General features: G+C 44.7%; 3 protein-coding genes across 5 annotated transcripts; 2 read left to right on the forward strand and 1 right to left on the reverse strand.

Moving 5' to 3' along the window:
* Window positions 1-402: 402 nt before the first annotated feature.
* On the forward strand, window positions 403-10,820 carry LOC125764945 (serine/threonine-protein kinase Tao). Of its 3 annotated transcripts, none has more exons than XM_049429703.1 (13): window positions 403-521; window positions 1,726-2,710; window positions 2,780-3,217; window positions 3,298-3,949; window positions 4,020-4,193; window positions 4,275-4,486; window positions 4,575-4,725; window positions 4,792-4,914; window positions 4,983-5,099; window positions 5,180-5,353; window positions 5,429-5,650; window positions 5,717-5,835; window positions 5,915-10,820. In XM_049429703.1, the coding sequence occupies exons 2-13, from the start codon at window positions 2,274-2,276 to the stop codon at window positions 6,036-6,038; spliced, it is 2,943 nt and encodes a 980-aa protein (XP_049285660.1). In that variant the 5' UTR covers window positions 403-521; window positions 1,726-2,273; the 3' UTR covers window positions 6,039-10,820. The 3 variants fall into 3 exon arrangements, with proteins under 3 accessions (XP_049285660.1, XP_049285663.1, XP_049285661.1); XM_049429706.1 differs by having other exon boundaries at window positions 4,023-4,193; XM_049429704.1 differs by lacking the exon at window positions 403-521 and adding an exon at window positions 827-1,013.
* A 67-nt stretch (window positions 10,821-10,887) lies between these two features.
* Window positions 10,888-13,147, reverse strand: LOC125765123 (protein NipSnap). The gene is made up of 5 exons (XM_049430014.1): window positions 12,793-13,147; window positions 12,378-12,560; window positions 11,982-12,147; window positions 11,634-11,901; window positions 10,888-11,554 (listed from the first exon to the last, which is right to left on the reverse strand). The coding sequence occupies exons 1-5, from the start codon at window positions 12,843-12,845 to the stop codon at window positions 11,406-11,408; spliced, it is 819 nt and encodes a 272-aa protein (XP_049285971.1). The 5' UTR covers window positions 12,846-13,147; the 3' UTR covers window positions 10,888-11,405.
* A 391-nt stretch (window positions 13,148-13,538) lies between these two features.
* On the forward strand, window positions 13,539-15,294 carry LOC125765040 (probable ATP-dependent RNA helicase DDX28). The gene has a single exon (XM_049429892.1). The coding sequence runs from the start codon at window positions 13,646-13,648 to the stop codon at window positions 15,188-15,190; it is 1,545 nt and encodes a 514-aa protein (XP_049285849.1). The 5' UTR covers window positions 13,539-13,645; the 3' UTR covers window positions 15,191-15,294.
* The last annotated feature ends 8 nt before the right edge of the window (window positions 15,295-15,302 follow it).

Raw genomic sequence — 15,302 nt, forward strand, 5'->3', positions numbered from 1 at the left:
CTGTATAATCTAAACATGTACTTATAAATCTATTTATACTTACATATTAACTAATCACGTTTCACATAATTACACCAAGCATTGGAAAGCATTGAACAATTTTTGAATATCGAATTTTTCGTTTTGATGTAAAAGTTCAATTGGATATCCTTCGACGAGGGGCCGTCCAAAAGTGGCAAAAGTCCTTGGACAGAGTAGTCCATTCTGCTCAATAGTGGACTCAAGATGACACAGGATATGCAATAGAGTGCATAGTTACTTTATGAAGTAAATTTAGACTGCAATTTGAACCTCACCAAACATGTTCCAACGACCGAATTACAAACATTTTGTCCGAACGCTGCCGAAGTTTGACAGCTGGCCTGAAGGTTGACAGCGATTGTCATGTTGTTCTGGCATGGGCTTTGACGTTTCAGGACGTTGTGTGTGTGTGAATGTGTGCGTGTATGTATGCATGTTTTTTGTGTGAAATCGCCATTTTGTGTTTCGGGGCGATGTGAATTCGGACGGACGGAAAAAAGGTAAAGATCGGACGATTTGGTTGCTACATTTTACGAATCCATGATCTTATGTCTAGCTAGTCCATCTGTAGACTATGGTACAGCCTTAAATACCATGGCAAGGAAGCATTGTTCGGAATGGGTTGCATGAAGGTGGCTCGGTGTTACGAAAATCTCTGCACTCGTTCGTAGAAACTTTCATCCACCAATATCCCGATCCGGTCCTGTCGTCATCCGTGGTCAGCTGCAAATTATGCAAATTTGGCAATCGTAAAGAGTGTGCGAATGGACCATTAAAGATTTCCTGTACGTGTGATTGCGCGTGTGTGTGTGTGTATGTGTGATGAAAACGTATGTCCCCGCCGCACACACCCACCGAATTGCTCTAGGCGTGGTCTGAGTGCGAAAAGACGGACTCCGCACTGTGGAGTGGGTGACGACGATTGGTGGTGGACTGCAGTGGCAACGATACGTTTTCTGTGCAGAGCGAAATGTGTGTGAAAAAAGTGGAAGGTGTAGAAAACTAATGAAACCAAATAAAACCTGACATACATGCGGCCGGCCGACCTTGAAATTCTTCGCCAAAAGTTGCCAACTAAAGGCTGAAGCTAGACACACAAAAGCGACTCGTGTTTCGGCAACGGGGCCTATTGGGCAGTGAGGAAAAGGTGAAATCAAACGTCCCGGAATGGCTTTTGGATGGTGCGATCTCGGGGACAACATTACCAAGCAGCTGAAAATTGACCTGAAAGTACATTTCAGTGTTTGAAGAATCCTATCAACGTACACTGCAAAATGAGCAGAATCAATTTGTGCGCCGCAGTCATTAAAAGAAACGCAGCAATGAAGTTCGTCGCGGCTGTATGTTGATCTATTAAATTAGCGGTTGGCAATTCGCTTGTCAAATGCACTATTCTGTAGGCGCAAGAATTGACCAAAAGCAAATCGAAACCATTTAGCTGTGATTCTACTGCCTGTGAAATCAGTGTGTACTTGATGTGTACAGACAAGCTCTCGGAGCAATTAATTAAACCAGTGCACAAAGAATTACTTTCTTCTTGATGCGCTTTTTTGTTTAGGAAGACCCAATGATGGTGAATGAATCATAGGAAATGTTGTAGTAAATGAAATCAGCCATTTAATTTCCCCGTCCCCTTCTCCCCTTTCAACCGCTGCTTTGCTTTTCCTCGAAGTAATAATCGATCCACCCTTAATTTCTCCGCAGGTTCGACAAGAGCATACGCTTAAATCCGCCCTACTCAACCGGAAGTGGCAAACGTGCGTATCGTGATCGTCATCATCAGCTCTTGGAACGGTTCGTTCGGTTTGACGCAACGGATTAGTGTGCACGACAATACTATTGTCACGGCGACCTGATCAGTTGAGAGAATTAGTGAAGATAAATGGATAGTGCCCCAATGTGCATAATCGTCAGTGATCAATTCAATAGTGTATCTGTGTGTCGGATAAGGGCGATGTAATGTCTCGAAGGAGATGGTGTCCCGTTAAAGCAAAGAGCCTCTCCATCGCATTCACCTTCCCTGATGGCGGTGTGTTTTAATGTGTTTAATGTGTAAAGATAAACGATTACGGAAGTGTAAGTGTACAGCGAAAGTAAATACTTCTCGATTTATTTCGGAAACGTCCGAAGGTGCGCACCCCGGTGGTAAAGGCACGTCATAGACGACAGCCGTTGTAGTGCGTTTGTTCACGGAGCTGTGAGTGCAAAACGGGGCGCATTCGCGTAACGCGAGTGGCGACAGTGGTGCGACGATGAGGCCGGGAAGCCTGAAAGACCCCGAGATAGCAGAACTTTTCAATAAACATGATCCGGAAAAGATATTCGAAGATTTGCGCGAAATCGGGCACGGTTCGTTCGGTGCGGTTTACTACGCCAAATGCAACCTCACGCCCGAGATCGTCGCAATCAAGAAGATGTCCTACATGGGCAAGCAGAGCATGGAGAAGTGGCAGGATATCCTGAAGGAGATACGCTTCCTGCGGCAGCTAAACCATCCGAACACGATCGAGTACAAGGGATGCTACCTGCACGAAAACACGGCATGGCTCGTAATGGAGTACTGTGTCGGGTCTGCCTCGGACATCATAGAGGTGCACAAGCGCCCGCTAAAGGAGGACGAAATCTCGGCCATCTGCGATGGTGTGCTGCGAGGGTTAAGCTACCTGCACGGTCTCGGACGAATCCATCGGTAAGTGAATCAACCAGAAGACGAAGTTTAAAACAGATTGCTAATGATCACCTCTTTCCCATTCACCAGTGACATTAAGGCTGGCAACATTTTGCTTACCGAGCAGGGCATTGTGAAGCTGGCCGATTTCGGTAGTGCCGCGATCAAGTGTCCGGCAAACAGCTTCGTCGGTACACCGTACTGGATGGCACCGGAAGTGATTCTGGCGATGGATGAAGGTCAGTACGACGGGAAGGTGGATGTGTGGTCCCTTGGTATCACCTGTATCGAGCTGGCGGAACGGAAACCACCGTACTTCAACATGAACGCCATGTCGGCATTGTATCATATCGCCCAGAATGATGCACCATCGCTCCAGGCACAGGAGTGGTCGGATATGTTTCGCAATTTTGTCGATTTCTGTCTGAAAAAGTCACCGATTGACCGGCCAACGTCGACGCAGCTTCTGAAGCACACGTTCGTAACGCGAGTACGGTCACCAAATGTGCTGATCGATTTAATTGCCAGGTAAGCTGTGGCGCACGAATGAAAACAAAACCCAGAGCCACTCATGCTCAGTTTGCTTCTTTCCTTTTTTATCACTTCAGAACGAAAGCCGCCGTAAGGGAACTGGACAATCTGAACTATCGGAAGATGAAGAAAATCCTAATGGTAGACTGCGAGACGGAAAGCAACATTGGCGACGCGGAGGATACGCCGGACGAGCAGATTGGAGGGGACAGCAGCAAGAGCAACAGCATAACCTCCGAACACTCACTGCCATCGGTCGATCAGCAACAGCACGGTGGTGTAGGGAGCGGGCTGATGAGAAATTCGTCTCGTTCCCGACCCACCAATCCGATGTCAGCGATGCATAACAATTCCGCCGGTGGTAATGTAAGGGATAGCATGCTTTCGAACGTCATGATGGCCGGCATTAGTGGCAGCGGTTCGGGAAGCGGCATGATGATGGCCGGCGGCATGGGTGGCACCGTTGGCATGGGCACGAGTGGAATTCAAGGCGCGGGTAGTGCGGGTTCAGCCGGTGCCGGTGGTGGGCAAGTGAATATCGGTGCTAACATGGTCTATCACCATCACAACTCCTCTAGTCCCGTTGTGTCGGCGCACCATCACCCGCAGCACAATCACAATCACGTGTCGCAGGTGGCGGCCAATGCCGTTGCCGATCATGGTGCCAACAACTTCGCTACTATCCGCACGACCAGTATTGTGACAAAGCAACAGAAGGAACATATGCAGGTAAGTGTGGAAATCTGCTGGAAGATGATTGGGCGCGAGTAATTAATGATGAATTTTGCCTTTGGTCAAGGAGGAAATGCACGAGCAAATGTCGGGCTACAAACGTATGCGACGGGAGCATCAGGCGGCACTGGTGAAGCTGGAGGAAAAGTGTAAGGTGGAGATGGAGCAGCATAAATCCGCCCTGGACAAGGAATATGATCTTTTGCTGCATAATTTTACCCGAGAGCTAGACAAACAATCTGTAAGCATGGTTGGGAATGGGAGGCAGGGCGAGGAAGTTGAATTCCTATTTAATTTATCGCAATCACCAATACGTTTCTAGGCAAAACATCAGCAGGAGATTGTGCGAAGGATTAAACAGAATGACGCGGCAGAGAAGAAGCTGCACAAGGAAATATCGACCAGACAGGAGGGCGACCGGAAGGCGTTCGAAATCCATCGAAAGAAGGAGTACAAGGCAAACAAGGAACGCTGGAAACGGGAACTATCGATGGACGATACGACGCCCAAACGGCAGCGTGATGCAACCTTGCAGTGAGTTTGATCGAGTTTTGCGTGACGTCACGCACCGCCAATAGGGTCAGTGGGTAAAATTTTCCTTCGCTTCGTTCACCTTCCACAGAACACAGAAGGATAACCTCAAACAAGCGGAACAGCAGGAGGAGCAGCGGTTGTTGCGGGTACAGAAAAACTACATCGAGCTGGAGATGCGAAAATTCCGCAGGAAAAAGATGGGATTACTGCATGACCTCGAGGATCAACTTTTGCGTGACGTAAGTTGTAAGCAAATGGTGGTAATTATCGTTCGCGTTTTCTTACACAATTGGGCATCATTACAGGAGCTCAGCAAGAAGCAGCAGCAACTAGAGCAAGCACATGCCATGCTAATTAAACACCACGAAAAAACACAAGATCTCGAGTATCGCCAGCAAAAGAGCGTACATGCACTTAGAGAAGAGCAGGTGTGTGTAAAGCAGTCGTAAGAGTCAACTGGCCATGTTTTCTAATCCGTTTGACTAATTTTTTTCAGATATCAAAACAACATGAAAGTGAACTGCGAAACCAAAAGGAGTACATGGACAGGGCCGAGCGAGAGTTGTTACGAAGACACGCACTCGAATTAAAACAGCAACCAAAGAGCCTGAAGGTAGGTCACCGGGGCCAGGACATCCATCGACTGTGGGGCCGAAAACTCATCCTTTTGTTTTTCTCTCGCCAAAAAACTAGCAAAAAGAACTCCAGATTAGGAAACAGTTTCGTGAAACGTGTAAAACACAAACAATCCAGTATAAGGCACTGAAGCGGCAGATACTGCAGACAACACCTAAGGAAGATCAAAAGGCTGTGATAAAGCAACTAAAGGAAGAGCAACATCGTAAGTTAACACTGCTCGGTGACCAGGTACGTTGGGTTTTTTGCTTTCCGTGACACCAACTCTTGTGACTCATTTCGTCTGTTTTGTTTTTCCTTGTGCAGTATGAACAAAGTATTGCTGACATGCTGCAGAAGCAGAGCCTTCGTTTGGACGAAAGCCAGGAAGTTGAGTGCCACCAGCTGAAGGATCGGTTACAGTACGAGCTGGACATTCTGACCGCTTACCAGAGCAAAAATCGCATGCAGGCGCAAGCGCAACGCGATCGCGAGCGTAAGGAATTGGAGGATCGTGTCAGTGTCAGACGGGCACTGTTGGAGAGTAAGGTAAGGTTCCGGACACTCACACAAGGAGAAAAATCTTATGAATGGTTATATTATTCCCTTCACCAGATGGAAACTGAGCTGCAGCAGTTCAATCAAGAGCGTGCCGAACGGATCCGCCAGCTGAAGGAGAAACACGACAAGCAGCTTGAGGCATTCGACGAAGAGTCTGCCCGGATGGGCTTCAGGTAAGGCGTAAAACATAAACGTTGCTTTTATATCATTGTTTGTAACATACTTTTTCTCATCACACACACACACACACAGTGCACTAGCCTTAGCGGAAGCATCGAAGGAAACGTACCCGGATGAGGAAGGCAGCCTGTCCGGATCGATGCTGAGCCTGGCGCACAGTAACAGTTCCACCAGCTTCCCAGCTGGTTCTCTATAGCATAAGTCCTCCAAATGGATGACCCTGTCGAGTCAGCATTCGATGTAAGCGAAAGGCCTCCTTTTACCAGTTTTTGCAAAGTGCAAAGTGCAGTTATCGTCTGGAATTGTCAGCGGTCAACATTGGTACCCCAGTGCCCGAGTGTTCTAGCAACACTTACCGTGAGCTGAGTAAGGCATGTGCACGAGTCGTGCATATGGAGGGCGATTCTGAGATTATATGCGATGGAGCAAATGAAGCAGGGGCCCACGGATAGACTGATAGATCGATCAATTGGAAATATGGGTTCGTTTCGGGGCACAGAGAAAGAGAGAGAGACACACACACTGGTTCGATATCGCAATAGAAAGTTTGGAATTAATCTATTGTGGTCCGGGTGCGCGCCACACACGGCTGCTGCTGTCGGTGTGTTGTTGTTTTTTTTTGTTTTTTGACGTTTTGGATAAATGTACTCGTATGTTTTATGTATGTTTTTTTTCCTGTTCTGTGTTACCATGCGCTCTAAAGGCACCACATATTCGGTTTCAGCTTTAATAATTGTATGTTAAGACGACAGACTACCGCTATCGAACGTTTCGTTTCTTTTTTTTTATTTGTTTTACTTTATTCATTTGCCCTGCCCTTAAGAAATAATGAAATGACGGAAAAGATCGTGTGCTAGCAAATGAAACACCCATTTGATGAGTGTGAGCTCCATCAGCGTTACACTATATTGGCACACACAAACACACACACACATGTTGTTTTCGTTAATTCTTTCGCACTTGTGTTATGTCCAACTACCGCCGAAAGAATGTCTAGTCAACATGCTATTGAAATCACTTCTTGACCGCTAATCTTCTTACTAACAATCAAACATCTAAAACAAATTAAATGAAAATATTACTAACAAAAAAATACTCAACACTATCCAATACCTACCAAAAGATCGACCGACCGAAGGTCTTGTGTTTCGGCAGGAAACATAAATTTACTATTTCAAACGTTTCGTTATCATGCTAAACGCAAACGTTTTTTCCCCCATCCGTCTCTGCGGAGAGGGAATGTTTGAAGAACGGTTTGAATGTAATATAGGAAAATCATTTATTCTTAGCCTTTTTGACTGCTGCGACTGAGAATGTGATCATGAAGATAGGGGAGGAAAAGCTACAAAATCTGATAGATTAAATAGATTTGTTTGTAAAAAAAAACGAACTGGTAAATTGTTGTAATAGCGTTAGAAACGAATCATCGATCTATTCCTGTCGTCGCAAAACAAAAGACGTCCAAACTGGGCTGAGAATTCAAAGCCAGGTGTTGAAGTCGGTAATATGGTCCATTTTTTTCTCTCTCTCAACCACAATCTATGGGACAATTGATTGGCGTTTCAATGAAGGCAAAGAAACACTTCCAACCAGACACACAATATAGCCAAATTTAACATCCACACCAATAACCTTCTGTTTCCGTTCATTCGATTCGATGATTCGATTAAATGATATGTGTTAACAAAAAGTCGTTTCTTTGTTTTTGTTCTTTTTCTTCAATTCGGCGGTAAACACATTCGTTACGTATGCGTTAAGTTTATACTATTTTAGTGTAGATAAAATTCTGTACCGATATTATGAATGATTTAATTAATAATCTATACACGTACCCCCCCGGGGGTGGTTGTGGGATGTGTTGTCTCAGCTCGGACAGTTCGATAGACAAAGGAAACGGATTTGTTTTCTGTTTTCTCGCCCCCAAAAAACCCAAAAGCAAGTATCTGTATTGTATAATTGCTTCTTCACCCGAACCAGATGGCCAAGCTTTCATTGCGTAAAGTAATTAGATAAAATAAAAGGCATACCTAGGTATATAATTGTGCAAAGTAAAAGGGTTCCGTTTGTGGCATTACGGCATATGGGATTAGCAAAAGGCGAGAGAATTCAAACACAGAAAGTGTCTATCGGTTGGTGCATTTATAAGATTATACAGAAACGAAATTGTAGTAACATATAATCAATATCCTATAAACACGAATAATGGCAAAATTTTTGCAGCCTTGACAGATCTGACAAAGCAGAGAAAGTCAACAAGAAGCGATAGAAAACGTATGATACAGCGAACAGACAAAGCAAATACATGAATAAGCGCGCGAACGCGAATCCTTTAGACAATATAATAGACCACGGAAGTAAGAGCCGATCGCTAAATTGGCCGTTCACAAAAGGGAGGCTAGTAGAATGAGGGCGGATAAGTACACTAATCACTGCGCGTCGCTTAGCCGAAAAAGGGTGGCAATTTTTATCAACCAACTTCTTGCTATTATCGTCTCGTAGAACAAAACGGGGTTCTTCTTTATATTCCCGTTCCTGGCTTTGTTAAATTTATCTGGTGACGTGTAGTAGGTCGTGTAGGGGCAAAATTTGCAACAATGGAAATAAAGCTTCCGTACAACAAGCCACACTTGTGCTATGGTACAGTGTGACAACCTTAACATGAGTTCGATGAAGGGTTTAATACTCTTCGCTTAAAGCCGATGGGTGCTTATTCTGCTTTCTTATCATGCTAATCCAAGAACCGAATGTTGAGCAATCTGTTGCGCAAACTGTTGCGACATTTAAGTTTGATTGAAAAAGCGTTACAGAAACAACGTTTAATAACGCAAAACAAAACCAATCCTGTCATCTGTGTGTAGTTCTCTGGAGCAAAAGAAGCCAAACAATCAGATAATCCAGTCTGGCGGATTATTAGCAGCATATTACGGCCACCGTTTGGTTGGATTCAATCATTGCATCCAGGCGTAGCTTGGTATATAAAGCGATCGATCGATCGTCGATCGTGAATAATAGAAACCCAATTAACAATTACATAAGTAAGCATAATCACTATTATTACGACGGATAGCGATGAAAAGGAACGGAATGTGAATAAACACGAGTCTAGTTTATTCGTTTTACTGATTAAAAAAAAAATCATTGCTTTAGCGAACAAATATGAAGTTAATACAAAACACAAGAAGGAAAAAATGGAACGCGGCGGAAAAGCAAAACAAAAATGAACAAACGTAAGAAAGTAGTTAAAGACAAAATGCAATAGGCAACACGCTAGGGGCCGGGGAAGGGCAACCACCGTAGGGAAGGGAGCAATGTGTGATGGATATTTAAAGTATATTAGATGCCTCATGCACATTTTTACCGCAAAGTGATGAAAGTAAAACCATAATAATTAGCAGCAAATAAACAATCTAATAAAAAAAAAACGAGGAAAGCAAGCAAGCAAAAGCAGTAGTAGCCACAACACACCGCGTTTAATATAAAAAAAAACAGCAAGGAAGGTGGAAAAGAAAAGAATGGAAAAGCATAAAAAAGACATACAATACACATCGCGTATGCTTGTGAAGTTTATAACAAAATAACATAATACTGCTACCAATAATAGTGACGAAATAACCAAACTGTGTGCAAGCCCCGTAGGCTGGCGTGAAAGGTTACAGCATTTGCGCGTAAAATGTGTAATGAATGTGCTACCACTGTGGTGTAAAGTTTTACACGTTAATTCTTTTGCACTCTTTCAGCTAAAATGTTTCGGACACGACACTACACACACTACTACTACTACTACGCAGAGACACTTTTCCGATTAACATACCAACATACATAAGTAACACTGAAATACATTTTCCTTATATCGCATTACAAAAAAACACGTATAGGACACAAGCAAAAGGGACAGGAGCTAAACAAACAAAACACAGAGATACACGCTGCGGTGACTCAAAAGTCGGTGTAGTTCACACGCATGTCGCACACGCTAGGTCGTCCTTGTATGTAAGCACGGAAACGTATGTAATCTGTAAAGGATTTTATCTAGACACAAATGGGGTGGGAACGGTTACGAGAGGGAAAGTTCTGTGTGAGCTACTAATACCCGCATGGAAACGTGGTGGAAAATTGGTGGAAAAACTGTAAGCAAAGCGAAGATGCTGTGGCAAACAAAACGAAAAGGGGAAATAGTTTAAGCGTATCGATAATACCAAGTACTGCAACTGCTCGAATAGTGAAGGGAAAGAATAAGCATACAATTACTATCAAAGGGACAGTTTAAAAACAACATCAAACAAAACAACTAATATAATCGAATGTGTATTCACTAATCTTTCTTTTGTTAGTTGCTGGATAGAACTACGCCATCTGCTATTTTATTGGGGGGAGGAGGGGGTGGCGGTGCACAGACGATTAGAACGAATGGGTGTGTTCGTAACGGACAATACAATAATATTTCTTTAACAAACTCCAACTTTTTAGTGATGTTTTGTGGTTTCTCCTTACAATGAGGCCCTAAATCACACATAAAAACGCCGAAGGTGTTAGACTGCCTCAGCAGCGACAAGGATTGATCGTTAAAAAAAATCAAGTGACCCCAGCATTTCCTAGTGGACAACATACAGCACAGCTCCCCCAAAAAAAAAACACTAGTTCCTGTAACATATGAGATCCGTACGGCAAGAAAATTCGAGCATAAGCCATGGTGGGCGGAAAAGAGAAAACAGGCCCAGAAAAAGGTGCGTCAGTAGCGGGCAGTATCAGCAGGAAAACAACAGTTAGACGATTCTTTTTGTACATACAATTAACTAATGTGAATAAATGCAAGCCAACGAGTAGTAAGGGACGACGCTGATACGAAAGATAACGATGTGGAACAGAACATGAACAGAAAGCAAAAAGATGGACAGTGGGTAAAGAAATGCGTGAAACGGTGAAGTAAAGAAGAGAAAACACAACATTCAAACAATACATACTCACAATGCGAAACTTACACTCTCTCTCTGTCTCTCTTTCTCTGTGTATGTGTGGTTGCAAAGGGCAAAATCCGAAATCCGAAATAATGGTCCCACAATCCGCTCAGGGATTCACAATGCCATCGTGTATCGTTTATTATCTTACATCACATGCTTCGGTAGAGAAAATGGAAAAACAATATATTTGTATACAACAAACTAAGCCTGCATGAAAAATTATCTCGAGGAAACTAAGGAGAACACCTAGATCAATGTGACTTCAGTCTATCAAAATGGTTGGTGCACGCAATTTCATTTCATAAAAGCTAAAGAGCATTTATTCCTTAGCTGACAATAACTAAAAAAAACCCCCCTGTTCGATGTAACAGCTAAACTATAAAGCACTTTCCTGTTGCCAAAATTATTGCCAAAAAAACGTTTAAAAGCGAAAAGAAATGCATGTGGAAGAGATACGTTCTAACAATAACGAAAAATGCCATTTGGAACTAATTAATTGACCCAACATACAAACCACCCCCATGCCCTCATGCGTGGCGGAAATTTTCGTTAGGAAAGAAGGCAACAACAATCAACACAAGCGGCCACAATTCTAACTACTACCACTACTGGGTTGGTGAGAACTCTGTCGGGGCCAGAATGCGGCAGTGCATTTCGCGGATCAGTGGCACAGTGTACGCAACACATTCGTCCCAGCCGGGCGATCGCCAAGCCGATTCACGAGTTTCCTTTCTTCCCTGCAAATCCTTATAACCTGCAAAAAAGAAGGAAAAAAAACATTGCAGCTTAGTATGGCCTCCGTACAGTTTAACCCGCCAAATCCGGTTCCTTACACCAAATGTGATGAACGTTGTAAAGGCGTCCTATTTGCGAGAAATACCCGGCAAAGGCTTCGTTGTTGTTCTGGCGATGGTTGATGGCCCGGGCCCAGTTGTTGCCCCACTCGATCATGGTGCCCGGCTTCAACCGATAGGAACGAATTTCGTAGATGTTTTTGCCTTCGCGCAGTTGCAACTGTGGCCAATAGCTAAATGCTAACAGATACTGCAAATGTCGTGACCGCAGAAAGGTACCCCGTTCCTGCGTCAATTGCACGTAACTCTGCCGGGGGGGAGGGGAAAGAGATACGCATGAAATGGAGCTGCGCAGCTACTTCAACATCCATCTCCCTCCTCCATTACCTTATCACTGCTCAGCTCACGCTTCGCCTGATCAACCATCTCGAAACCACCGGTATAGCGCCACAGGTGGAGACATTGGTCAAGATCACCTACTTCCACATTCCAGGAGCCGATCAGTTCCATCGATAGATTTCCCTTCGATTGTACGATTTGGACCGAGTTTTTGCTGTAATAAATGGAACGAAATAAAGCACCAGCTTAGCGGATAAGGCATTACACCCAGATTGATAACGCGTATCAGGGAGCATATTTGGCTAAGAGTAAGTGACAATCGCAGCACGGTGAAATCGTATACAGCGTTCGGTTCATCCAGCTACGATCATTCACCTGCGTCTGTTTGTACGCCTTCCCCTGTACGATCATGTTTTGTACGATCAACTCGTGCCCGGTACTTACTAGTTTTCCAGATACTTTCCAACCGAATCCGGACGAATATTGTGCGTGTGCAGCTCGTAGATGTCGAACTTGTCGCTAAGCATCCGGCTGTGGGAATTTTTCGTCGGTTCGATCTTGCGAACCATCAGCTTGCTCAGCCATGACGATTCGTCCTTGTGCAGGGCGCTGCTCGTTGTCAGTGTCCTTCACGTGTATCGCAGGGGTCACCGGTAGCACATCAAAGGTGGGTTCATCATCGTCAGCATCACCATTTGGAAAATGCATGCCAAAATTGTAATATATTACTATCCGTATCATGAGCTATTACGCATTTGCGCTTGGATGGATGGAAGAGGATGCTGTTGTTTATTTCTGTGCTTTGTACGGACGGTACATTTGCAAAAAGAAAGCAATATTTATCACCCGTTTTTGTTACCTAACCGGCTGCGGTAGCAGTGCCCGTGCGTGACGTAGCGATACTAAGGACATGGTGATTTTCCCGGCTCAATTTGCAATTGTCGGTGTACACTACTTTTCGATTTCCTCCGGCCAAAGTTCGCCGACCCGAGTTTTCAGTCGATCGTAATCCCCGGCTACAGGAACAGCACGGAACACTAGGAACATGAACGACTCCAAAACGGCGACTACGCGATTGTGATCCGCGTACACAAATAAACAATACACACACGCAACAGCTTCACTTCCAGCCGGACAAGGGAACAGTTTTTATTTTTAGTGACGGTTGCGTGAAGAATATCTACGCACTTGTCCACAGTTGGTGACGAGAACAAAAGACAAACAAGGGGAAAACAACAAATAGTCCGTACTCTGTTGTTAATGCACGATATTCTAGAGTTTTTCTTAATATTTTTTTCGATTTCTACAAATTGCCCGCAAAGTTTCATCCCAACCCTGACAGAAGTGAGCGCACTCTGGGTGTAGACCACACAGTACTAACCGACTTTACCCATTTTCAATTCAATTTTCTTTAATTTACCATACGCATTTTCGCTTGAATTTGTTTCTTTTATGAATTTCGTCAAATTAGGAACGATTTAGTATCTGTTTATGGAAAAAATTGCTTTTAAATTACGCCATTCTAGGCTGAGCTACAAATCAAACCCGCTGTGTTGTGCAACCGTAGCTCAAAAGCGTACACCCGCTTGTGACAGCTCGCTGCTCGATCAGATGTGTTTTGATTTGAAACGAAATTGTTGTACACAAACAAACCCAACACGCTGTCTTCACCGGCTTTTGCGCGAAAGCCAACGCGTTTGGTTTCCAGGGCAATGACTAAGCTAACTCGGGTGTGTCTTACGTTGCGAGCTTGCTTTTCAACCCAAGTGCGACCATTAGCATCAATCCAGAACCACCCGCCGGTGCCGGTGGTAACTTGCAAACGCCAACAGTTCAATCTCTACCAGAACGATCTGCCTGCTAATCCGGATCGGATAAAGTTTGGCGAACTGCCGCTCGCCTCCGACGGGTGGCGTCATCGCCGGTCCAATGGCGATTACTTCATCATACACCCGGTGCAACGGGCCTTCGAAGCGTACGGTTTGAGCGAGCGATCCTTCACCGAACTCGGAATACGTGAATCGTTGGTGGAGAATCTTAAAAAGCAACATGTACTGTCGCCGACACATTACCAGGTGGAAGGTATTCAGGCGATGCTCGACGGCAGCCATGTGCTGTTGGCGGCTGAGACAGGCTGTGGCAAAACGTACACGTATCTGGTGCCAGTGATGGAACATATTCTGCGCCGTAAGCTGCATGAAAAGCAGCGTGATTTTAACACGCCCTTGATGTTGATCATTACGCCCGGCCGTGAGCTGGCCCAGCAGATTGGTACGGTTGCGTCAAAGCTTACGGAAGGGCTGGGCATTAACACGCGAGTCGTGCTTGGTGGACGAACGAAGCAACAAATGCTCAATCCATCCTTCGAAGATATCGACATTCTAGTGGCAAGTTTCGGAGCGATCAGCAAACTGATAACGAGTGGAATTTACCGTATGGAGGAAGTCCGTTACGTTGTGCTGGATGAAGCGGACACGCTGCTTGATGATAGCTTTAACAGTAAGCTGCTACACCTGATGAAACGCTTTCCATTCCACAAGAACCATCTGCAGGATCTTGGGGAGGACATTCATGGAACACAGATGGTTCTAGCTGCAGCCACCATGCCGTCCAATATGGAGGAACTGTTATCGAAGCTGGTGAATGTTGCAACGATTGAGCAAGTGGTAAGTCCCAATCTCCATCGACTGATGGGCCATGTTACGCAACGCTTCATGCGCGTCCGCAAATCAGATCGACCACAGATCCTGCTCGATCTTGTGCGCAAGGATGCAAAGCGTAACGTACCGACGATCATTTTTAGCAACAAAACACCGGCCTGTGACTTTGTGTCGATGCATCTGAACGGGCACGGTTTCCCATGTGTTAATCTAAACGGGGACATGATGCTGAAACTTCGCCTGGGACAGTTTGAGAAATTTCAACAGGCGGAAGTAAACATTATCTCAACGACGGATGTCGCTAGCCGAGGATTAAATACGATCCGAGCGGCGCACGTGATAAATTTCGACTTTCCACTGTACACCGCAGATTACATCCATCGGGTTGGTCGTATCGGGCGCATTGGAAGCAGGAACGACTGTTTGGCAACAAATTTGGTTTCAAGTCAGGCAGAAATCGGTGCGGTACAGCGGCTCGAACATGCGGCCAGAACAACCAATTTACTGCGGAACGTTGACGCGAACGTGAAGGGCATAATTAGACGTAAAATGATGAAGAATATGGGAGTACCAAACGAAGGCCTGGTAGCAAGCTAAACGAGGCAATAAAGTGTAAAATAGTCGTGCTATGCGCTAATGAAATGTTGAGTGTACTTATAGTTTTTAATAAAATCTCAAAAGAACAAATTTGGATGAGATCTTGGAACAA

The sequence above is a fragment of the Anopheles funestus genome, chromosome 2RL (assembly GCF_943734845.2).
Source record: "Anopheles funestus chromosome 2RL, idAnoFuneDA-416_04, whole genome shotgun sequence".
NCBI classification, from domain to species: Eukaryota; Metazoa; Arthropoda; class Insecta; order Diptera; family Culicidae; genus Anopheles; species Anopheles funestus.

Bases quoted from the DNA above. Each gene is read 5' to 3' on its own strand.
- LOC125764945 (XM_049429703.1), top strand. From the start codon at position 2,274: ATGAGGCCGGGAAGCCTGAAAGACCCCGAGATAGCAGAACTTTTCAAT. The intron at 3,950-4,019 runs GTAAGTGTGGAA...CCTTTGGTCAAG, and splicing joins AACAGAAGGAACATATGCAG to GAGGAAATGCACGAGCAAAT. The intron at 4,194-4,274 runs GTAAGCATGGTT...ATACGTTTCTAG, and splicing joins GAGAGCTAGACAAACAATCT to GCAAAACATCAGCAGGAGAT.
- LOC125765123 (XM_049430014.1), bottom strand. From the start codon at position 12,845: ATGTCCTTAGTATCGCTACGTCACGCACGGGCACTGCTACCGCAGCCG. The intron at 12,561-12,792 runs GTAACAAAAACG...ATACACGTGAAG, and splicing joins CTGCTACCGCAGCCGGTTAG to GACACTGACAACGAGCAGCG. The intron at 11,902-11,981 runs GTAATGGAGGAG...CCCCCCCGGCAG, and splicing joins GTGAGCTGAGCAGTGATAAG to AGTTACGTGCAATTGACGCA.
- LOC125765040 (XM_049429892.1), top strand. From the start codon at position 13,646: ATGACTAAGCTAACTCGGGTGTGTCTTACGTTGCGAGCTTGCTTTTCA.